The sequence below is a fragment of the Microtus oregoni genome, unplaced genomic scaffold (assembly GCF_018167655.1).
Source record: "Microtus oregoni isolate MIOR12 unplaced genomic scaffold, Mior012 000000F_ref0000247, whole genome shotgun sequence".
NCBI lineage: Eukaryota > Metazoa > Chordata > Mammalia > Rodentia > Cricetidae > Microtus > Microtus oregoni.
The window spans coordinates 92144719-92169577 of NW_024543059.1; the positions used below are offsets into that span (position 1 = coordinate 92144719).

General features: G+C 43.9%; 1 protein-coding gene across 2 annotated transcripts in view; it reads left to right on the top strand.

The window, feature by feature from the left end:
• Nucleotides 1-465: 465 nt before the first annotated feature.
• The window catches only part of Gpsm2 (G protein signaling modulator 2), a 45220-nt gene continuing 20826 nt past the window's right edge, over nucleotides 466-24859 (top strand). Inside the window, exons 1-5 of one of the 2 annotated variants that reach the window (XM_041657480.1) lie at nucleotides 466-721; nucleotides 12500-12785; nucleotides 23263-23484; nucleotides 23972-24107; nucleotides 24534-24676. In XM_041657480.1, coding sequence (XP_041513414.1) covers nucleotides 12730-12785; nucleotides 23263-23484; nucleotides 23972-24107; nucleotides 24534-24676 — 557 coding nt within the window. In that variant the 5' untranslated portion in view covers nucleotides 466-721; nucleotides 12500-12729. The remainder of the gene's footprint in view (nucleotides 722-12499; nucleotides 12786-23262; nucleotides 23485-23971; nucleotides 24108-24533; nucleotides 24677-24859) is intronic. The other variant, XM_041657488.1, reaches the window with a different exon arrangement.

The window sequence follows — 24859 nt, forward strand, 5'->3', positions numbered from 1 at the left end:
TGTGACACAGCCTCAAGAACTGAGGCTCCTTGTTCTGAGGTTCACACCGGACCCTCTGTTCCTTTCACACAGGCCTCTTTCTTTCTCACATCTGCCTCTTGGAAGACTTTCCCAGGGCGGGACTGAGCCTGCAGGGCAAGAGGCACTGGCCGCGGGGTTCCAGCGTTCAAAGTGTGAACTAGACCCGGCCTGAACTCTGATGTTTATTGTTCCACTTTTCGGCGTCGGAAGGAGAAATTCGAGATCAATAAACTTCCAGTTGGTGGCGGAGGACAGGTCAGATGCATAAAAGGACCAAGCCTCACAGAGCTGCAAGCTCCCAGGTCTTTAGGTGGAGGGAACCCCGGCTCACTTAGCCCCGCCCCCGCTTGCCTAGCCCCGCCCCGCCGTCGCCATTGGCCGGTCCAAAAGACGCGGGGCGTTGTCGGTTTGAATGGGAGAGCCCGGAGGTCGGCGCAGGCGCAGAGGAGCACAGGCGCCGAGGGCTGCTGGCTGGCGGTGGGACGCCGGGAGAGGCCAGGGGGGCGTCCGAAGCTCTGGCCCACGTGACCTGCCGGGGGCGGGCGCCGGGGGCGCGCTCCGGCCTCCCGCGGTGCCCCTGCCTGGCTCGGCGTCGCCGCGGGGACCCGCCCGGGGGAAGCGCCGTGGTCCCGGGTCTGCGTCCGGAGGCACTCAGCCCTGCAGCGGCAGCGCGTTCCTCGCAGCCGCTGCCCGGAGGGAGGTGAGCGGAGCCTGAGGGGGCGACCGAGAGGGGCGTGGAGGCGGGGGGCGTGTGGCCGGGTCTCGGGCCACCTGAGCTCCACCAGCTCGGGTGACGTTGGGACCTCAGGGCTCGGCGGGGGCTTCGCACCCGCACCGGCGCTCGGCTGGTTTCTTTTAAATGAGGGGTGAGTGGGGAGAGGGTTCTGCAGATCTTGCAAACGTTTGCAGGGATGCAGCGACTTCACGCGTTCACGAGTGTAACAGACAGTAGGTACAAAGCCTTATCCCCGTGGAATCGAATCCGAGACGCGTCGCCGGCCCCTGCTTCCCAAACCAGACAGGTTTTTTTTTTTTTAATTTCAAATCACATTTAAACTCGTGAACTTTTGGAACTCAACCTGTTTTCTACTGGCAGGTGAAACTGGTAGATCGTTGCTAACAATTTTAAATCAGGCGTAAAATGTTGTGAGACCTTTCCCCGAAATCTGTGAACTTATCTTCAAATGAAAAGTGGACAACCCAGTTTCCTTGCATTTTAATGGTAAACAGTGAAGTAATTTTAACTAGTATCATTTGAGCTCTATTGAAACGAGTAAGGGTGGAAATTTTTATTTGCCTCAATGCATAATTTAACCGTACTGTCGGATTAGAAGAGGTACGTTCTTGACTTTCGGGGGCGCGTATTGATTGGAGTGGTTTGTTCGGGAAGTGCCTGTCACCAACGGAGCTGAAGTTTCAGGCTGCTGCTTTGAAAGTTTACACTGAAAATTTCCCGGCATGTTAGTAATCATCCCGATTGCTTTGGATAAAGAAGAACGAACACTTTTGTGTGGGGGTTTCTGCATGCTAGAGCACCGCTCGTTATCCAGAAGTACAAAAGCGAAGATCGCTGTCGTTTGACGACTTGGGGGCGGGGGGGGGGGGGGGGGGGCGGGCTCAGGGGTACCTGACTGTTCGTACCAGGCATTCGTAAGCCCCTCTTGCAAGCTACTTCTAACTTATAATTTAAGAATTGGACTGGCTATGAACTCAGAAAATGTGGGATACTGTGGACGCATGTCCCACAGAAAAAAATAACTGAATTTTTATTAAGTCAGTTCATACAATATTATAAATATGTTTTCATGTAAATTTGAGATTTAATACTAGGCTAATTATGAAAAGGAATGGAATAGAGTCGTTTTTAACGTGGCTCCCTCTGCCTCTATGCTTGAGTTTGAGCCCTGAGCCACGTGAACCCCAGACAAGAGTTCTGTCACTCAAGTACTTCCAGGCTTGTTAATTTATTTCAGATAGTGTTGCTAGGTTTCCAGGGTTGTCCTGCATGTCTCAGCCTCCCCAGTAGCTGGATTACAGCTGTACACAAATTACACCTGTGGTAAAATTACTGACTTTTTTTCTTTCCTTCCTTCCCTCCCTCCCCTCTCCTTCCCCCACCCCCCCCTTCTCTCTTTCAATTTGAGACAGGGTCTCACCGAGTTTGTTCTTGACCAGTGATGTGAAGAAACCCTTCATACTTAGAGTCAAATCCAGGGCAGGTGTATGCTAAACAAAACTGAGCCATATCCCCAGCCTTCGCCTTTTCTTATCCATAAAATATTCCAAGATTTACCAAAAACAAAAAACAAAAAACAAAAAAACAAAAACAAAACCCCAAACCACCAGACTGTGGGTATTTATTTTAAGACTGTAATTAATAAGTTACAAGTGCCAGCTGGTGTGTAGTGTATTTAAATCCCCACACGTCTCCCTCCCATTTGTGGCGCATTATTCTAATTAAAACCGCGTATAGGTTCCGTGTTTTGTTATAAAATGTGAAGGAATATTTCCTCCCTCCTAACTATTGCTTGCTTTTATAGCCTTCTAAATCAAGTTACACTTCCCATTGCTTTTAACCTTTCTAAAAACTTAATTTCTTCATGAATATAGTCTTCACTGTAAAGCAGGAATGTATTTAACTCTTGTTTGTGCATTGTTACAGAATTCTTTCTTGTCTTTCAAAATGCTGGGGGTTCTTGCTTCCACTTGTTCTGAGCTGCACCCCTATCCCAGCATTAGTGAATTCTTTGCTGCCTCCTAGTTTTTGTCGTCTTCTCAGGCAAAAAATCCAAGGAAGACGGTTGGACATCTGTTGTGCACAGATAATTTACTTGGTGTTCTGAGATGACCAGAGAGACTTCTGATTCAGGTTTTGTAGTATTTTTCTCCTCTTTCTCCTCGTCCTACCCCATACAGTGCTGCTAGTTTCTCTCCCTGATGTTGAATTTTGCTATTTTTTGTTGTTGTTGTTGAAAAACAGAAACAAACAAAAAATCCTTATGAGGTTCCCCATTGCAGAAATACACTGCCAAATACGTGTGTCAGCCAGATAGTGAAGTCTCATAATTTCGGTCCTGTTCTTCCTTCTGAAAATCTCGCTCATGATAGTGTATTTGCCCCGAGCAGTCTGAACACGCCACCTCTTTGCTTTTGAGTAGCTTCCCTTAAATAGAATGCCGTGCTTCTGTTTGCCTAATAAGTTCTAACATCCTCCAGTGCCTGGAGTACAAATTTCCTTGCTTCCACAGAGGGTTTTTTTTTTTGTCCTTTTTAATTAGAATTCTTCTCATATAACCTTATAAAATTAAACTGAATGGAAACATTTCCTTCCATAGAAGATGAATAATAACTTGTTTTACGTATAAGATCATGATTTATATATATTTTCCTACAAAAAATTCTAAACTCGGACTTTCTAGGGCCCTTCTTTGGTTGAGTGTAATGTTTTGCATTTAGGATTCATTTTTGCTCTAAAATATATCTGAAGTTGAAGTTGCCTTTGTAAGAGGACTGATCTAGTGTGTTGACTGAGGAAGGACCAGTTCTCATCAGCCTCGCTGTTCAGCTTGTAAATTGTCATGGACATGTGCTGATGGAGGAAAGTTGGCGGCTGACCAGCATTGGTGCAGTACCTGTTGCATCCACTGGGGACACTTTTAGGACCCCAGTCTTGAAATCTTGAGTAACACCCAACAAGCCTTTTCCTGTATAAACATACATGTAATACATGTGATAATTAATTTATGATCAATAGGTGAAGTAATAAATTGATATCTAATAATAAACAGCAGTTGTAGTAATATATGGTAAGGAAATTGTGTCTCTGCTTTTGTGTCTTGAAACCATTAATAAGAACAATAAAGATCACGTGACTAAGACTGCAACACTGTGACCTTTACCTGTCAGGATAGTTGCTGGTAAATGACTGGCAGGGGGCGTGGATACTATGGACACAGTGATGATTTGCTTTCTCGGTAGAGCTAGGGAATCTCATCTTGCATCTCAGAATGGTTCACATGTAAAGCCTTATGAATTATGTGCTTTCTGGAATTTAGCACTTACTAGTTTTGGACTGCCGTTGACTGTAGGTATTGAACTGAAAAGGAAGGTCATGGATGAGAGAATTCCTGTGCTAATCCATGGCTGTGGACTGTGTTTTCAAAGGGCTGGGTACCTGTTTTTAAGGTTTTTCTCAGAGTTGCATGCTTTCCACCGTTGACTAATAATTGTTCCCTCTTTCTCTGTAACAGTAATTGTCATGAGACTATTTTACATTTATTTCTTTGAACTCTTAATTATATAATGTTTGTTCAATAATTTGTGTGATCTCTAAAAAGGTAAAATTTTAACACCTTTATTTATACTAACAAAAAACTACAGATAGGAAATGTTGGTGACATAAACATATATGTTCTTTTTTTCCTTTTTAGAAATTGTGTTTAGGTTGGAGAGATGGCTCAGAGGTTAAGAACACTGACTGCTCTTCCAGAGGTCCTGAGTTCAGTTCCTTAAACCACATGGTGGCTCACAACCATCTGTAATGAGATCTGGTGCCTCTGGTGCAGGCAGAACACTGTATATATAATAATAAATAGATCTTTTAAAAAAGTTTAGAATGTCTAAAATGTTACTGAATTTTCTGATGATGTTATGTAAATAACCTGAGAAGGACCAGGACTCAACGCCACAAGGGACTTTTGAATGTACACCTTTCTTTTTCTAGCTCACAAGCCCACTCCCATTCTCATAAATGCCTTTTCTCTCTCTCTTTCTCTCTGTCTCTGTCTCTCTCTCTCTGTCTCTCTCTGTCTCTGTCTCTGTCTCTCTCTCTTTTTCTGAGACAGAGTTTCTCTATGTAGCCCTGGCTGTTCTGGAACTCACCATGTAGACCAGATCAGGCTGGCCTCAAACTCACAGAGATCCACCTACCTCTGCCTCCCAAGTGCTGGGATTAAAGGTGTGCACCACCACCGGCTGGCCTCAAATGTCTTCCCTTTTAATAAATGGCCTTTATTTCCATTCTCATTTTCTCTACAGCTGACTTTTACATCAGTGTATCCAATTTAAGTATTAATCATAATTATCTAGAGATCATTTTTGCTCAATCCATTACAACTCATTGAAAATGGTGTACGCAGTGGCACTTTCTTTATTCCTAGCGCTTAGGAGGCAGAGGCAGGCAGATCTCTGAGTTCAAGGTCAGCTTCATCTATATAGCAAGTTCCAGGACAACCAGAGCTACATAGAAAGATCCTGTCTCAGAAAACAACAACAAACAAAAAAACAAATTCCCAATACTTTGAAAGCTTGTTAATTTTATTGATGGAGTGCTCTTGTACACTGTAAAGATTTGTCACTCAGTTTAATAAAATACTGATTGGCTAGTAGTCAGGAAGTGTAGTCGGGTGACCAGACTAAGAATTTTGGGAAGAGGAAAGGCAGAGAGTCAGTCGCAAGCCAGAAGCAGAGGAAGCAAGATGAGAATGCTGTGCTGAGAAAAGGTACCAAGCCACACAGCCAAACATAAACAAGGATTATGGGTTAATTTAAGTTGTAAGACCTAGTTAATAATAAGCCTGAGCTAATAGGCCAAACAGTTTATAATTAATATAAGCATGTTTTTGGGGGACTGAATGGCTACAGGACCTGGCTGGACAGAAACTTCCATCTCCAATGGAGTTAAAAGATAATGTCTATTTGAAATAGTTTTGGTAGAAATGAAAAATTTAAATTCTGGAGTATATGATGAGAAATAAAACCAACTAACGGGGAAGTATTAGTTTTACCGCCAAGAACATATTTAGTATAAAGCCTTTTTCTTTTATTTGACCATGTTTCATAGTCTTTGCTCGCACAGTGAGTGATGGGAATCAGACGCAGTTTATCATGAGTGCTGGCTGGGTGTTCTTTCACTGAACTAGCAACCGCCAGCCCTAACACACGTGTAACTTTAAATATTTGTCAGTAGTCATGTTGGAAACAAATCCTGGTGACACATGCCTGTGCTCCAGTCCCATGGGAGTAGGAGGGAAGAAGATCGGGGTTCAAGGGTAGCCTGGGTGACAGGAAATCCTGTCTCAACTCCCTCCCTCACCCAGCTCCCCCCTCCGCCGCACAACAAACAAAACAAAATAGGGTTGTGGGGTTGTGTGTCCATAATCCCACATTGTGAGGCAGATGCAAGGAGGGTCATGGGGGTTTGCCAGCAAGCCAGCCTCGCTGAGGTGACAAGATTGAAGTTCAGTGACCTGTCTCAAAAATTTAAAATGGAGAGTAATAGAGGAAAATAATCCATCATGACCTGTGACCTTTCCACATGCATGTGAGAGTACACAATTCTGCATTCATATGTGCACACAGCCATGTGACATTTACACATAAAAGTAAACACAAATCTTTTGGTGCAGGATTTTTATTTCAGTAACGACTGTGTCAGAGAAGAAATTGACGAAGACTAGACTCTTGCTAAAACAGCCTTCCTATGACATTGAAGATTTTAAGTAAATAGTTCACCCTCTATTAAATTGTTACAATGGCTAAAGATTGTAGTCAAAAGACAGCAGCTTTTGATTAGTCTTTATCAGAGTAATTTAGGTTGACTCCATGTGTGATACAAAAAGTGTGGCTTTATCGTCCCAGTCAGGTCTTTAATTTTTTTCTGACTTAAGTGCTGCTAAACCCTAAAATGCTAAAATGGTGCCGTGCAGAAAATTACATCTGCAGTGCTTTGTATAGACGCTGGGAGACTTGACCTCACATGCAGCGTTTGACTCCAACATGGGCCTCCTTCCTGCTGGTGACAGTGCTGGGGTGAAGGCTTGACATACTCAGACCCCTTTCTGTTAAAGTGCAGGTGTTCTGTGTCCCTTTACTTTGAAATTTTATGTGTGGGTTTTGGCAATCCAGGCAGCTGGAGTCCTTTATATGATGGGAAAAAATAGAAATGTTTGTCCAACCAAGAAAAGAAGGTTATACATTTAGCCCTTAGTATCAAAGTGGAGTGGTCCTAGGGCCCTTAAGATATCCAAGAATAAAAAGTGTTTGAGGAGGGTGGAGAGGTGACTCAGCAGTTAAGAGTGTTTGCTCTTCTTCCAGAGGACCAGAGTTCAGCTCCTGGCACCCACATTGATTGGCTGGTTCACAGCAACCTGTATCCAGCCTGTGCCAGGGGATCTAATGCCCTTTTCTGGCCTCTGACAGCAACTGCGTACACTCACACATGCATAAATAAAAATGATAAAAGTAAATTATTAAAAATAGTTTGGAATTATGGTCTTACTTTCATGTATTCTTTATCATGACTCATGTGAATTAATTTTAGATGCATTTGAATGAATTCCAATGTTTTTTGGCTTGTTGGATAAGATTAAATGAATTAACTTCAGATATTCTTTTGTCTGGTGTGTTCATTTGGAATCATTTTGGCTTCATTTGGAATCTCTAACTATTGCCTTGACTCTCCTCCTCCTCCTCTTCCTCCTTTTCTTTCTTCTCCTAAGTATACATTGTTCTGCCAGAAGAGGACACCAGATCTCATTATAGATGGTTGTGAGCCACCATGTGGTTGCTGGGAATTGAACTCAGAACCTCTGGAAGAGCAGCCAGTGCTCTTAACCTCTGAGCCATTTCTCCAGCCCTGGCAAATATCCTTCTGTGTTCCTCTATATTAACAACCCATTCTTTTGTTTTACACTTTTTTAATTCAGAGTTTGAGATTTATTTCGTTTTTAATCATGTGTGCGTGTGACTACAGGCGTCCTTAGAGGTCAGAGGTTTCAGATCTCCTACAGCTGTGGTTCTCAACCTGTGGGTTGTGACTCCCTTTTCATGTGGGTCACCTAAGATCTTCAGAAAACAGAGATACTTACTATTTGTAACAGTAGCTAAATTACAGTTGTGAAGTAGCAACAAAATTAACTTTATTATGGTGGGGTTCACCACAGCTGGAGGAGCTGTGTCAAAAGGTTGCAGCAGTAGGAAGGCGGAGCACCACTGTCCTAGAGACAGAGTTACAGTAGTTGTAAGCCCCTGATGGGGTGCTGGGACTCATACTTGTATCATATCTGCAAGAACAGTATAGACTCATAAGTGCTGAGCCATTTCTCCAGCCGTGAGTGTGTGTGTGTGTGTTGTGAATCAGCTTCCTACACTTACTGTCCTCTTAATTTTATGTGTATTCCTTATACTTGCTAACTGGTTTCCACTTACCTTTGGAATAAAGTTGGAATAGAAATAGACTTTGAGGAGCTGAGGATGTACCTCCAGGGCAGAGCACTTACTTAGCCTGCCTTAGGCTGCAGATTCAGTCCTCAGCACCGAGGTCTGGGAGTGGAGTTAGACTCCACTCACAGGCTCAAAATGACCAGTTTACCTAGGGCAGGGTTTCTCTAGAGGTGGCTGTTTTGGAATCCTGCTTTACTTCCTCCATATTTATTACCGTGATGAGCCTGCGTTACTAGCGCCTGCACTCTGAATTCTAATATAGCAGGGCCTTGCTTTGAGTTGTTCTTGTTTGTTCCTCTTTATTATTTCTGTTCACGTTGATGAAAGGCTGCTGTATTTAACATGAAATATTATAACTAAGGAGATTTAAGGAATTTGCGTATTCATTGTATGTTAGAGAGAACTAATAGGATGCAAAAGATGTAAAGAGTTTAGATGACCTGAGGTGGGGGAAGAAAGACAGCTTACTTGGTGAGTGCTGCCGATATGTGTACATCTTTTTTTAGATTTACTTATGTGCATGAGTGTTTTGCTTGCATGTAGGTATGTGCACTGCAGGCATGTCTGGTACCGGCAGAAACCAGAAGGCATCAGATACCTTGGAACTGGAGCTGCAGGTGGTTGTGAGCCATGAGGGTCCTGGGAATGGAACCCAGGTCCTCTGCAAGAGCAACGGGTGCTGGTAACCAGCAGGCCATCTTTCCTGTTGCATTTATGGAGACCTTTAAAAGAAGCAGATTAAAAGTTACTGTCTTTTAAGTTGGAGTCAGTAGCAAATAGTATAGATAAATTCGTAGAAGTGGAAAGTGTAGCTATGTTCCATCGGCTCCCCATCCCCATGGTGTAGTTTGAGAACTCTGTCAGTGGAGTGAACCTCGGCAGGATTTCCAGTCTGCACTCGTTGTATGCTGTGGACAATACCTAAAATCCACTTGGTGTGTCTAGGGAGTTTTCCTGTGTGACTTTCTAATCCAAGAGTCCTATGCTACTTCTTCCTGTGTGCTTCGGCCAGTTCTGGGATATTTTCTTTATTTCTTTATGGTCAGACACAAGCATGCTACCCCTGATGCCACCGCTGTTGACCTTGGTTTTTGGAGCATTGTTGGGAGATGCATCGGGGAATAAATGTGTCTTGCAAATTATTAGCTGTGGTCTTACTGAAAGTTGAGACTGAAGCTTGACCACTTCTCACTGGTCTCTCCGAACTCTCATTTTCATTTGCAGTTTCTGTCATTAAAATCTTATTCTAGCCAGGCGGCGGTGGCTCATGCCTTTAATCCCAGCACTCGGGAGGCAGAGGCAGGCGGATGGATCTCTATGAGTTTGAGGGCAGCCTGGTCTACAAAGAAAGTTCCATGACAGGCTCAAAAGCTACACAGGGAAACTGTAGTAATAGGAGCGTTGGGTGCCGTTCTGTTGTATTAGGAGCGGCGGGGCTGCATCCCCAGCACCCCAGCCGCCTGCTAGCTTATGCCCCGAAATAACAACACACAAATTGTATTCATTTAAACACTGCTTGGCCCCTTAGCTCTAGCCCTTACTGGCTAATTCTGATATCCGGATCAACAAAAAACAAAAAAGACAAAAAACTTACTCTAATGAACAATTTAATAATGTGAATGTAATTAATGTTGCTCTTATGTGTATTTATAATACACATATCCTACTAGCATTTCTGTATATAAATATGCATACACACAAATGTGGTGCTGGATATGAACCATTTGTTAGCTGTGCAGTACGGAAAAGAGTGAACACATTGTTACAAAGTTGGTTGAGCAGCGAATCTTGAGTCAAGAATTGCTTGTCTGCCCAATGAGCAGTTTTAATACGTCAGGTGCAGGAGCACTTGTGTGGCGTGTTGAGGACCTGTGTTGAAAGAGAAGAGAGAATAAAATGCTACCCCATTGTTGCAGAGAGTAAATTTGGGGGCAATAAATTTGAGAATTCTAAAACCATTTTGACTGTTTCCTTCAGAGTTCTTTGTGGTGGGGCACACCTACCTTTACTCTCGGGACTAGGGAATTGGAGGCAGGAGGATCAGGAATTTGCTACCCTGGGCTACATGAGATCCTAGATTGGAAAAAAAAAAATCAGTTCACCAGTCACTGAATCAATGATGTAGTTTTTGTTTGCAGTTTTTATCAGATAAGGTATTTTTGCAACTTCCTATGTATACGTTTGCTAATTAAACATGTAAACATCTTGCATTTTTACAGTATGAAGCTCACATCTTAGTAAAAGTTGGAATTCGATTATCTCATAGATGAAGGTATTTAAATACAACTTAACTTTAAGTAGGACAAGATCTAATACCTTTCCTTGCTTGTGAATGACCGGCCAGATGTCATAGTGAATAGCGGAAGACTGTCTGATTGCCGATTTGGCTGCTCGTGTTGTCTAGATGCCCTTCAGAGCAATTGTTCTGAGTGTCTACACGAATTCAGTTGTGTTTTTAAAAGGGAGAAAAGTACACAATGGGATTGAGGGGGGCAGGGCAAGAGGAAGAGGCTTGTTGGGTTAAGAGCTGCAGCTTATCTTTTCAGCCTTAAGTTATTGCTTCCTTTATTGGGCAAGAGAAGGAATAGGAAGAGCAGTATTGTATGTTCCGTACATGCCAAGCTGGTGGCTTATGTGAAAAGCTCATTTGTCTAGGCAGCGTTGACAGTCTCCCAAGGCTGACCCCTCCCCCCTTTACCTCTCTCTGCACTAACAGCATCCACGACAGAGCAAGGCTTGTTCATTATTTACGGTCGGACTGTGCTGTAGCCATGACACTTACAGGGTGTTAGATGGGAGAAGAATTAGGCTTGATTGTAGATGGCGGTGTGAAGAAAAGCCCAGAAAAAGGTGCAGAAATGAAGACCACATAAACTAGGAGACAGCCTTGCAGTAGAACTGAGAACAGGCAGCAGCTGTTCGCTTTGCAAACGCTGTGAAATGTCGAGCAGTCTCACTTGTACAGGCTTGTTGACAGCGCTGAGATTCAGGACTTTACAGTTACATCTTTGCTTATTTGTTTCCTAATTTCTGCCATAAAGGCTACAGTTTCATCTGATGCGCTCATTTCTGGGCTGTGTCTGGGTGTGGACCTTCTCTGTGTTGGGACTTGTGCTGCTTCTGTCTGCCGATTGGTGCCTCTGAGTTTGAAAACTGCTCAGCCTTTATCCTTTAGATTGTATCTGCTCTTTCCTTCTGGTGCTCCTGTTCCGTCCGTTGAGCCACTCTTCTGCTTCCCTCTCACACTCAACCTTTTCTTCTATTTGCTTATTTTTCTACCTGCGTCTACCCTGCTGCCTAACTAGTGCATCAGATTATGAATGCCAGTCTTTGTGACAGTTCATTTAGTTAATAATAGCAAGGATAGGAGTATAAATGTTTACAGTACAAATGCCTACCAACAGAAAATTGAAAAATACGCTTGCTATATAATGGAGAGTGGAATGGAGATAAAAATATGCACATTGTAGCTACGGGCAGCAATGATTTAAGTGAATCTCAGAAACAGTGTTGAAGAAAACCTTAGAAAGCGAAAAGCTGTGTTGCTTAGGGCTGTGTGCACACTTGAGGTGAAGTTGTTAAGCAAGAGAATGATGAGTCCATTTAGAGACCTCTGACAGAGGACATGAACGCATGGAGAAGTTGGGGTATCCAAGAGAGTCTCAGGGTGGCGGGGGTGCACGTTGTGAGTTGCCTTAATTAAACATTTGGTTCTCATTCTTTCTCCTTTATACGTATTTCCTAAATTCTCTTTGTGCCTACTTGATATTAATGCAACTGTTTTAAAGGACTTAAATATGCTCAGAGCAAATGAATGCAAACATAGTTTAATTACCAGTGTGCTATCATCTTGAAAAGAGGTCGATAGAGTTTAGTTGACTTATTTAGATAGGTGTTGGACTCTTGATTTGTTTATAGCATCTTTTAAGAGCTCAAAGTATCATGATTTTATTTTAAAGTATTGATCTGATACATTGCTTTTGCTCGTTTGCTAGTAATAATTCCGTAAGATGATTATACTTGGAAACAATGTTAAATTTGAAGTGCAGTTCTCAGGCAAACCTCTCCGAGTCACATCCTTGTTGCTAATCTCCGCGGTGGCATCCAGCTGTCCGCTGTCGGCTGCGTCTGCAGTGGCTGGCCGGACCCGTGGTCGGTCAATGGCATTAGCTATGTGATGGTGTACAGCTCAGTGGCTGCAGGTTAATCTTTGGAAAGAGGACTTCCAGCAAAGCATCTTGTATTCCTTTTGCAGAAATGTTGCGGAAGGGGCCAGAGGCGCAAGGATTTGGGACACACGTGCACCTTTAAGCTACCTGACATTGACCTCCTTTCATTATTAATAAAGAAGAAGCAGGAGCTTAGGATGTATTAACTGTCTCATTAATGTACTAACCGGACAGTCTGCAAACTCCTCTGCGCGCTAAAGACCTGGACTGAACAGGAGACAGTAATTTCACGTTTCTCAGCTTATAATATGACTCGATGGAGGGAAATTTGTTAACCATGAGGGAAGACCATTCTTTTCATGTTCGCTACAGGTAAGACTGCTGCTCTCTGAGTGTGTGGCTCTTCTCTGTGTAGTCATGTATTTAGTTCTTGTCCATTTCAATTTTCAATTCAAAATTCTCAAAACATACCAACTAAATTTTGTGTATTCTGTATGCAGTTTTGTGGTGGTGGTAAGTTTCTGTATACTTTTGTGGGAAGATGGCGGTAGAGACCATATGTACTGAAATTTATTGATATTCTCTGTAGGAACTTGTGAATAGCTGCTTTCTATTTTGTAACTTGTGCATTATAAATAGGAAAATGGAATCCACTTTAAGACTGTCGTGGGTAGTGGTTGGACCAGCTGACTTTTCTGCTTCACCTTTCAGAGCAGAGAGGATAGAGAAGGTTGGAGTGAGTAGGTGCTTTCTAACCCTGACAGATCTACAGCTCAGTAGTTAGTGAGAAAACACTAACGGCTCGTCTGATAGGAGTAAAGCAAGCTATTTCTGTTATTCGTTATTCTAGAAGTTCCGGTCCAACCATAAAACCATTACTCAGATGTAACAGTAGATTCTCCCTCAAAATGTGTGGATGAAAGGCACCAGAAGTTCCTAGTGATGAGCAGAATTCCAGTCAGTGTCTGTCTCTGTTTCTCTCCCACTGGGGATTGAGTCCATGGCCTGTGTGTGGCAGGCAAGTGCTTTGCAGCTGAGCTAATGGTCTCAGCACTCAGACTGTCCCATGTGAGGTGCTTGTTACTAATCCTCCCTTTCTTAACCTATGTTTAATAGGAGATTTATACTGTGAAATAGATGGCTCGTGTTAGGATGTGGTGCCAAGGAAGGTTATGTAAAGTTAGGATCCCTTCTTCCCTCCCTCCTCCCTCCTCCCTCCTCCCTCCTCCTTCCTCCTTCCCCTTCCTCCCTTCTTCCTCTCCCTCTCTCCCTCTCTCTCCTGTGTGCGCGCACGTGTGCATACATGTGTGTTGCATGATGTGGAGGCCAGAGGACAGCTTCAGTGGCATTCTTCAGGTGCCATCTACCTTTTCTAAAGACAGGATCTTTGACTGGCCTGGAACTTTCCAGAAGGGGTTGGCTGATCAGCAGGCCTAGGGATCCATCTAATTCTGCCTCCTAGCTCTGGGATTACAAGAATGTGGCACAACACCTAGCATTTAGATGTAGTTCTAGGCTATAACTCTTTGTGGTTTTTTTAATTTGAAAAATAGATTTGTTTGTTTGTTTGTTTGTTTTGTTTATTTGCGCTGTGTGTGTGTGTGTGTGTGTGTGTGTGTGTCTTGGGGAACAGGGTGTGTTTGCCATAGTGTACATTTGGAAGTCAGAAGACAGTTTGTGTGAATTGGTTCTCTCCTTTCACAGGTGTGGATTCTGAGATGGAGCTCAGGTTGCTGGGCTTGGTGATAACCACCATCACCCACTGGACCACCTTACAGGCCTAGAACTCATGTCCTTGTGCATGCGCTTTTCTAACCGGACTGCCTCCCCAGCCTACTAAGGACATTTTTATTAAAAATTAAAGAAAAAAACCCTCAGGCTGCTGAGATCAGTCAGTAGAAGAGGCACTTGAAACGTAAACTGGCAGCCTGAGTTGCCATGGTGTTCAGTTTAAACCAGTGGTATACAGTTTAATCCCGTGGTATGCAGTTTAATCCCGTGGTATGCAGTTTAATCCCGTGGTGTGCGGTTTAATCCCGTGGTATGCAGTTTAATCCCGTGGTGTGCGGTTTAATCCCGTGGTATGCAGTTTAATCCCATGGTGTGCGGTTTAATCCCGTGGTGTGCGGTTTAATCCCGTGGTATCCAGTTTAATCCTGTGGCGTGCGGTTTAATCCCGTGGTGTGCGGTTTAATCCCGTGGTGTGCGGTTTAATCCCGTGGTGTGCGGTTTAATCCCGTGGTATGCAGTTTAATCCCGTGGTGTGCGGTTTAATCCCGTGGTATGCAGTTTAATCCCGTGGTGTGCGGTTTAATCCCGTGGTATGCAGTTTAATCCCGTGGTGTGCGGTTTAATCCCGTGGTGTGCGGTTTAATCCCGTGGTGTGCGGTTTAATCCCGTGGTGTGCGGTTTAATCCCGTGGTGTGCGGTTTAATCCCGTGGTGTGCGGTTTAATCCCGTGGTATGCGGTTTAACCCCATGGTATGCCCTGAAAGTCAAGAAAGAGTTGACTCTCAGCAGTTGGCCTCACTGGCATGCAGTGGTACATGTATGCAGGTGTGTGTATGCACACATACATACACAGTAAGTAAATGTTCCTTTTTTGAAAGCAAGGTATGGTGGCTCATACCTGTAATCTCAGCACTCGGGATTGAAACAGGAGTTTTGCTGTGAGTCCAGCCAGCCTGAGCTATATACTGGTTTCTAGTTTAGGCTACAGAGTAAGACCTTGTCTCAAAAAAGCAAGAATATTTTCAAATAAAGGAGAATGGAAGGCATTCAACCTTGGCCAAGCATTTACTATGAAGTACTCCCGTCTAAACCCCAGGCTGTATCCTCCCAGACCTGAAAGGTTACTTCTCGTCTTTTCACATACTCAGTCCTGCGGGAAGCACTGCCACGTGATCTCTTGAGTGTTCCGTAGAGTCTTCTGCCCATCTGCATCTTTCCCACCCTGCAGTGGTTCAGGTTCCCAGTGTCTTCCCTCCTTCCTCCCAACATTACCCATGCTTACCTTCCAGGAATCACCTTAAAATTTGCCACTGGGAGCTCAGTGAAAACAGAGCTAACCGTGCAGTCCCGGGCGGCCCCTAGATGCCTAGATGAGCAGTGTGAGCCGCTCCACCTTCTGCCTTTGTGCCTGGGCCATACGCTTCCCTTGTGCTGCTCTCTATCCACACTGTGCACTGTGCTGCTCGGTGGCTCGGTGTTTAGCTTGGGCGTGTGCATGGTGACTTGAATCCTCTTCCTACTGTCTTGGTTTAGCTCATTCTACTCATGCCTAAGAGTTAGCCCAGAGACCCTGATGGAAACTTTTCCTAAGCTTGATAGTTTGCTCAAATTGTGACCTGCACAAACTGTCTTTAGGTGGAAGGGCTGTTTGTCCTTCTTTACCTCTCTCCTATTTCTCTGATTGCTAGCGCCTCAGGGCAGCACAGTTGCCTAGCTTTCGTTTGGTATGCATGCCTGTTGAACTTTGTAGAATGTAACCATCAGATGAACCGGGAACACATTTATCTGTCTTTTGATCCTTGTGAGTGCTATGCCCTGTGGTACAGTAGAAGAACTGCAGATGAGGAGGAAAAGATTGGATCCCTGCCTGTAGGGAGATCTTAGTTTTCTTCTTTTTCCGTGACAGGTCAGACCTGGTTGCACATTGCTATAGGACTTCCCGAAGGAAAGACTTGTCACAGTAGTGAACATCCCGAGCACCCCTGGCCCCCTCCGTGCTCTTAACACAGCATTCTGTAGAGGGTAGCCTGTGTGCAGCTTCCGGTCATGATGTGATGTGTGTGTCTAGTCTAGGTTCCTCTGCTACAGGGTCCTCTGTAGTAAATACTTAGCGTGCCATGTCTTAGACATCTGGTTCCTTCGTTGTAGAATTCCTCGTCTATAGGAATCTCTGTAGTTCAGTGACAGCAACTTCGAAGTATTTCCCTTGATAACAGAGGAAGCTTCCTCCCAGGGGACATCAGAAAATACTTTACACCTGTTTAGGAACATGAATGCTAACAACAAAATTAGAACATTTCTAAACCTTAAAAAATTCTGATTGACTTTAGAGAATTTTAGGTATGATAAAATAATCTCTCTCTCTTTCTCGGTTTTGAGTCAGGGTCTTACTATGTGCCCAGGTTAGCCTCAAACTCCAGAGCTCAAGTAACCCTTACCTCTTTCTTCCAAGTGCTTTAATCTTAATGATGTTAAAATACTCTTTAGCAATGCACACTAAATATTTGTTAGTGAAGTTATATGCATTCTGGAATTTACTTCAGGATAATCTGGGGTTGGAGTGAGTTTAGTTGTAGAGCTGAAACGATCGCACTGGTAATTGTGAGGTTGAAAGATGGGTACATTATATTCATTACACTAGCTTCTACAGTTTTGTATTTCTTTGGGACCTGCCCTTCTTTGTCCTTGTCACACGAAAATTCTTCAGTACTTAGACATTATAAAAAATAAGACGACAACATTCAAGTAAAAAGAGTAACCACAAGCTGGAGAGATGGCTCGGCAGTTAAGAATTTCTGCCCTTACAGAGGACTCGAGTTTGATTCCCAGCATCCATGTCAGACTCACGACCACCTGCAAGTCCATCCAGCTCCAGGGAATCTGATGTTCTCTTCTGGCCTCTGAGGGCACACACACACATGTGGCAGGGGGTTGGGGGTGCGGGAGGCATACATGAATACAAATGAAAACAAGTATTTCTTAAAAAGAAAGTAAAATAGGACTGGGGAGGTGTCTCAGTGGGTAAGAGTGTTTGCTGCCTAGGTATGAGGACCTGAGTTCAGATCCAGCACTCACATGAAGGCTAGGGGTGGCCACGTGTGTAACCCTGTTGCTGGGGTGAGGTAGAGACACTTACTGGCCATTACTTGAAAGACCCTGTCTCATGGGGATAAGCCTGAGAGTGATATCTCAGAACACACCATGCCTCCATTGACCTCTGAACCCACAAACATGCATATCATACATACACCAAACACACCTATAAATAAAATGAAAATATTTTAAAAGATACAATTTAGGGACTGCTGTGGTGGGGAGGGTCCTGCAGTTGGTAAAATGCTTGCCCTACCTTCAGTGGTCCTGAGTTTAATCCCTAGAACTCATATGCAGAAACAAACAAAAAACAGCAAAAACTCAAACAAACAAAATCCAGGCTCAGTGGCACATTGCTGTGGAGGCAGAAACTCGGATTTCTGGAAGTCACTGGCAGCCAGTCCAGCCTACTCAGCAGGCTCAGGCCAGTTAGAGCCCTTCTCAAGGCTCCCAAGGAGCAGCACGGAGCTTTTCCTCAGGTCCCTGCGCATACACAGAGCAGCATACACATGACAGACACAAACAGCGAAATAGAATTTGGTATTGAGTTCAGTTTTGCTAAAGAATGTAATTGCTAATATTCCTTCCTGACGCCAAGGAGGTAGCTCAGTTGGTGGAATACTCTTTTGCGTGCCTAACCTGAATGAACCCCAGCAGAGTATAGACCAGGTGTGGCAACTCACCCAGCTGTAATCTCAACACTCAGTATGGAGACAGGAAAATAAGAAGCTCAAGGTCGTTCTTTCTTAAGCAGAGTCAAATCAAATCTGGGATATATGAAACCTGTCTCAAAAAAATAGCAATAATAATACTATTATTTTCCTAAGATAGTTTGAGGTAACAAGGAACACTAGATTAGAAAACAAAGAAACAATTTATATCCTTAGCTTTTCCGCCATGTGATCATTAAGCCAATCAGATAACCTATCTGAGCATCTATTTCCCCTTCTGTTATTTTGGGAGATGTAAATTTGAAACTTATTATATAAAATTTAAAGCTTAGGGCTGAAGAGGTGGTTCATTGTTTAAGAGCACTTGTTGCTCTTGCAGAGGACATGGCTTCCATTCCCAGCACCCTTGTGGTGGTTCACAGCTCTTCATAACTTCAATCCTAAGGGAGCTGAAGCCCTCTTCTGACCTCCTCTGGCATCCAGCACACATGTGATGCTCAAACATACATGCAGGCGAAACACACCATAAAACGAATAAACCTAAAAAAATTGTCTAATTAAACTGTGAATCCTAGTACATTTGCAGTGCTTTTTCTTCCACAAATAAAGTAGAACAACTCGACCTATTGATAAGTAAGATACAGACAGTTTATAGGAGCCAGGACTGCTGGTGGAAAGGTCTATGCCCGAGGAGAGTACGAGAGCAGGACTAGGCTTTATGAAAGGAGGTGGTGGACGGTGCTCCTGGTTTGAGGTTGTAAGTCCCAGCTCCCATCATCATCTATCCTGAGAAACCTTTGGAGGAATCAGATATGGACATAATCAGTATTATTGGGCGTTTTTAAGGGCAGCTTCAAGATTTTAATCCTGTTTTGCTTTGACTGATATAATTTGAATGCAAGAAATTAAAATTAAGGTGGTAATGAAGATGCTAAATGTCAAAATCTATTGTAGAAGTGAGAAAAGTTTGGCATCGAAATGCCAGACTTGTGCAGAAGAGGAATTATACCTGACATATTTGTATTAGTTACTTCCTGATTATAAAATGCCTGACCTAGACTTGAGGAAGCGAGGGTTTATTTTTGCTTACAGGTTGATGGTACAGTCCCTCAGGGCAAGGATTGCATGGCCGCGGAGACAGTGGTCACTTTCTGTCCATACTCAGGAGGTAGAAAGCAGGGACTCTGGTATTCAGATCACTTTCAGTTTTTTTTTTTAAGATTTATTTATTATGTATACAACATTCTGCCTGCATATATGCCTACAGGCCAGAAGAGGGCGCCAGATCTCTCTAGAGATGTTTGTGAGCCACCATATGGTTGCTGGGAATTGAACTCGGGACCTCTGGAAGAGCAGCCATAGCTCTTAACCACTGAGCCATCTCTCCAGCCCTCACTTTCAGTTTTATTCAAGTCCAGGATCCCTGCCTGTGAAAGGTGCTGTTGCCGGTCAGGGAGAATGCGCCCCAGTTCATGTAGAAACCCTTCACAGACAGACACCACAAGGTGCTGTTCCCAGTCAGGGAGAGTGCGCCCCAGTTCATGTAGAAACCCTTCACAGACAACACAAGGTGCTGGTCCCCTTCAGGGAGAGTGTGCCCCAGTTCATGTAGAAACCCTTCACAGACAACACAAGGTGCTGTTCCCAGTCAGGGAGAGTGTGCCCCAGTTCATGTAGAAACCCTTCACAGACACACTGAGAAGCTTTGCTCAAGGCGATCCTGTCAATTGACAGTCTACATAAACCGTCTGGTTTGCTCTGCTTACATTTATTCAAAGCAGTTCTTTGATTGTGCATCTAGACAGGCTGCCAGGAGCGACTAAGAAGCCCTGTCAGAGAGGAATTGCCCTGGCCTGGTTCCTGCAGCTGAGTGTGCTTTGTCTTCACCCCAGCTGGTAAACAGATGAAGTAATTCTCTTTTCTCACAGTGACAGAGAGGATAGGAAAATTTCTCTGTCATTTAATGATCTTCTAAAAATGCATAAGCTTAACTTGCTATATTTTACAATTCCAAATATTTGATTGGAGTTTAGGGATTTTGTTGCGATATTAACTTGTTTCTTCATAATATATAGTAGAGTCATAGTATGTCTGCATTGACAGTCCCCTAGATAGTTTTGAATTTTAGCTCAGACATTAGTTACTATAGTAACTTAATTTTTCCTATGAACATTCTCACAATCTCAGAGGACAGTGAGGTAGGTCAGCGGGGTTCCAGTTGACTATTATGGTTTCTGGTAATAACTACATAAAAATGTCTTTCCAAAAGTATGTAACTTGGACTGGGGGATGTCTCCGTGGGTAAGGTGGGTTACTGGCATGAGGGCCTGAATCCAGATCTCAGCACCCGTGCAGTGTCGCAGCCGGGTGTGGTAGCACGCTTGTAGCCTCCAGCCAGACAGTACAGCCAAATTGGTGCGCTCAGGGTTCACAGGCAGACTGTCTCAAAGGTACAGTGGAGAGCGACGAAGAAGACCCTTGCCTTCGGTCTCTGACCTTGCCAACTGTACACACAGGCAAGCAAAGCTTCACATCCATGCGTACACAAATGTGTAACTCTTATGATACTGTTTTGTCGTCATATAGAGCAGACAGAACACACCCATACACACAAAATAAATTTTACTATGTATTATATCATTTGGATTGATGATGTCATGTTGTATGAATAAACTTAGAAATCCAGAAGGCCATGTATTTGTACTGGTGATACTTACTTTATATGTATGCTTGCTTTATATGTATGCAGGCAAACACATAGATCCTGTTTGTAAATGCCTTATTTATGAATAATTCTGCTTGTCTCTGATGTCCTGTGTAACCCAGTCATCCCGAATTGAGAGCACCGCTGTCTGACCATTGCCCTACTCTCTCTCCCTCTGTGGAATTATGTGCCATGCTTGGCTGCATATTTTTTTTTTTATTATTTTTGAGTATGAGTGTTCTGTCTGTTGATATGTCTGTGTACCACATGGGCCTAGTACCCGAGAAGGCCAGAAGAAGGTATTGGATTCCCCAGGACTGGAATTACAGATGGTTGTGAGCCACCAAGTAGACACTGGAAATCAAACCCAAGTCCTCTAGGAGAGCAGCAGTGCTCTTATCCACTGAGCCATCTCTCCAGCCATGCTTGTCACAGCAGTATTTATTGCTATAAATCTCCTTGTGTAGACGTCTTGTGAATTGTGGAACTATACTCTCAAGTTCTGTTCCTAGAAGAGAAAATGCGTTTTAGATATTTCTTACACAAGAATGTTTAGGTTAAAATTTTAGTAGGAAGATTTTATATACATATATATGTATACATACATACATATACACACATACACACACACACTTTTTTCTCTTTTCCTAATGTTTCCTGCTGGTAGTTCTTAGGTGGCCACTGGTTCCGGTATTCAGACAAAGACAAACTGGTTCAGATGCCTCATCTAGCAGCTTTCATGGAAAGGGAAGTTTTCGCTTGTGAAAGACAAGAAGAGTTTGTTAATTTCAACCCTGTGGATAAAGAAATGTAACTAGCTGCTGTGGGGTGCCTGCCTGTGATCCCGGCACTCTGGAGCCTGAGGCCGGAGGACCTCCAGTTCAAGGCCAGCCTGGCTACATAGTGAGGCTGATTCAAGAAAGAAAAAAATTAGGGGAAAAATGGATAAATAGTAGCTGACCAAATACCTGTACAAGACTGGGGCCCGTCAACAGTCCATCGTGGATGGGGGAGGGGCTCATAAGACCTCACCTTCTGAAGAGCTGTAGACAGTTAATGGTTGCTAGGAGACAGGGAGTCATATTCCCAGTGTTGTAGCCACTGGTAAGTTGCCCACTTGAAGTGAATGACTCATGCTCATTCAGGCGGGCACCCTACACACATCCATCCATTGTAAGTGTTACACTTACCCAGGAAGCTAAGAGGGCTCCTTGTTGGGAAGAAGAAAGGTTTGGCAGTACAGGGAGAGTGTAAGAGAGGGTAAGGGGTGTAAAGTGCCTTGCGTATCTGTGTGAAATTGTGAGAACATAAGTAAACTGGAGAACAGTGTAGCTGGTTACGTTTCTGATTAGACTGATTTCATCTTTCCGTGTCCTTAGTTCTTCCTTCCTGGTCTCGTTGGTTCCGTCTACTGTTGAAACATGTTAGCCTTGGTTATATTGACTTGGATTGCTTTTGTAAGTTCATACATGGAAGGCAAAGTTACCATCATAGAACAAGCAATAGTAGAACAAGCAATAGACATTGGCTAAGTATTTTGAATTGTTAAAGAGAAAGCTACCTGAGTGTAAAATTGAGGATTACCTGTTAGAGATGCTGGATAAACCTGCCTGTTATAATTCAGGAGTCTGCTTTGAAGCTTTGCTGTTGGCTCGTAGTTGATCTTAGTCCATACTTTTCTAGTTCCAGCAGGGTATAGTCTACTTTTACAAACACATTTTAATGTATGGCTGTAAGGGCAGCCTGGCCTGTCCTTCTCAGGAAGACCACACATCTCCTCTGACCGTTTTTCTCTGCTCTAAAGGTCACCACCTAGGCTAGACTGGCTGGCCAGCACACCTGTGGACCCTTGCCTCTCCAGTGTGGGATGACAAGCATGTGCCAGACCTGGCATTTTTACATGGGTCTGGGAAATGAATCAGGTCATTATGCTGGAAAGGCAGGTGCTGTATGAGCTCAGCCCTCCCTCCACCCCCCTGCTGTACCAGCTCAGCCCTCCCTCCACCCCCCTGCTGTACCAGCTCAGCCCTCCCTCCACCCCCCTGCTGTACCAGCTCAGCCCTCCCTCCACCCCCCTGCTGTACCAGCTCAGCCCTCCACCCCGCCCACTGTACCAGTTAAACCCTCCATTTCCATCTAAATTAATTGTTTTCCAGGAAAACATCTTGATCTTTAGTTCTCTGGTGAATCAAGATAATTTATTCCTTTATTCTTTTAGATGATAATTGCTTGTGTGCTGGTAAGAAATGAAAAAGGAGTGTGTGTGTGTGTGTGTGTGTGTGTGTGTGTGTGAGATATGAGACTGAGAAAGGCAGATGGAACGACGGATGGGTAGATGGAAACACTGTTTAAGATAGCCTCCATAGTAAAGTGGGCTGTTACTCTGGGCGGGCCACTTATAATTAACTCCATATACGATATTTAGCTACCCCATCTAAGAGACCTCTGAGGCCCAGAGAAATATGAGCAGGCAAATTAGCTGTTGTTTCAATTAAGCATTTACTGTTTTGTAATGTTAGTAATGTGTATGTAATTCAACTAAGCGCCCGTCTGATGAAGAGTAACCACAAAGTCCTCGTTTATATTACTGGGAGTTAAGATCACGGATGTGGTTGTGATACTCTAAGTGTCTGTCCTATATGATTTGCAGAATGGAAGCTTCTTGCCTTGAGCTGGCCTTGGAAGGAGAGCGCCTGTGTAAATCGGGGGACTGCCGCGCTGGCGTGTCCTTTTTTGAAGCTGCAGTTCAAGTTGGAACTGAGGACCTCAAAACCCTCAGTGCTATTTACAGCCAGCTGGGCAACGCTTACTTCTACTTACATGACTATGCCAAAGCTCTAGAGTACCATCACCACGACTTAACGCTCGCCAGGTAACGTCAGCCTTGGACATTCTCCCAAAACCAAACTCCCGTTCACTTAAAAACCAACAGTGTATTTCACGGCTTGTATTTGAAAACGAATGTTTAGGCAAAACTGTTGAATTGAGCAGAAATGAAACAGCTCTGAGCTTAATTGAATGGATGAAGATGAACTAGAGAAGTGCTTTTTATTATTTAAAATAGGTTTCAAGGTTCATGAATTTCATCTTAGCTGTGCCATTTGTCCTCTAGAGAAACTGTTCTTTGACTTCTTTGTGTCTTAAGTTTTTGTTTGTTTAAGACAGGGTTTCTCTGTGTAGCAGCCCTGGCTGTCCTGGATGGAGCTCCCTCTGTACACCAGGCTGGACTTAAACTCAGAGATCCACCTGCCTCTGCTTCCCCAGTGCTGGGATTAAAAGCCTGCACCACCACTGCCCGACTGTATCTTAATTTTTAAAAATGGTTTTAACATCATTCACTTTTCAAATTTCTGTCCTAGGACTATTGGAGATCAACTGGGGGAGGCTAAAGCCAGTGGCAACCTTGGAAACACCTTAAAAGTGCTTGGGAATTTTGATGAAGCCATAGTGTGCTGCCAGCGACACCTGGACATCTCCAGAGAACTCAACGACAAGGTAGTAAAGATGGTAGGCCAGATGGCGGCTATTTCCTCGAAGTTTATCTGTAAAGTCAAATATTCATAGACAAAAGAGAAAGAGTTTTTTAAAATGGAAAAAGCAAATAGCAAAAGGTCCTTCTTTGCAAGTGGAATGATGTGTTTGATTCTCTGTGAATGGGCATTGGGTGCTTGGTTTCCTTGACAACAGCAGTGAGGATATTATAAACAAATGGGGAGTGGCAAGATGGCTCAGTGGGTAAGGGCACTTTGACTTCAGTCCCGGGGACCTGCAGGAAGGTGGAGGGGGCGAACCACCATGTGCACCACCACACACATCATGCACACACACGATAATAACACATTAAGTAAATACATGGGATTAGCAGTAGAAACCCCTGGCCTCCGTCTTTAGAACGTAAGCTTTGTTGACATCTCCACCCAGGTGGGAGAAGCACGGGCACTCTACAACCTTGGAAATGTGTATCATGCCAAAGGGAAGAGTTTTGGTTGCCCCGGGCCCCAGGATGTTGGAGAGTTTCCAGAAGAAGTGAGGAATGCCTTGCAGGCAGCTGTGGATCTCTACGAGTGAGTACACGCATGCGGTGGGGCTGGGGACCGTGCTCTTTACCCTGTGGGTGGTTCCCAGTTTGTCAAAGATGCAGAAATAGGGGCTGGAGAGATGACTCAGCGGTTAAGAGCATTGCCTGCTCTTCCAAAGGTCCTGAGTTCAATTCCCAGCAACCACATGGTGGCTCACAACCATTTGTA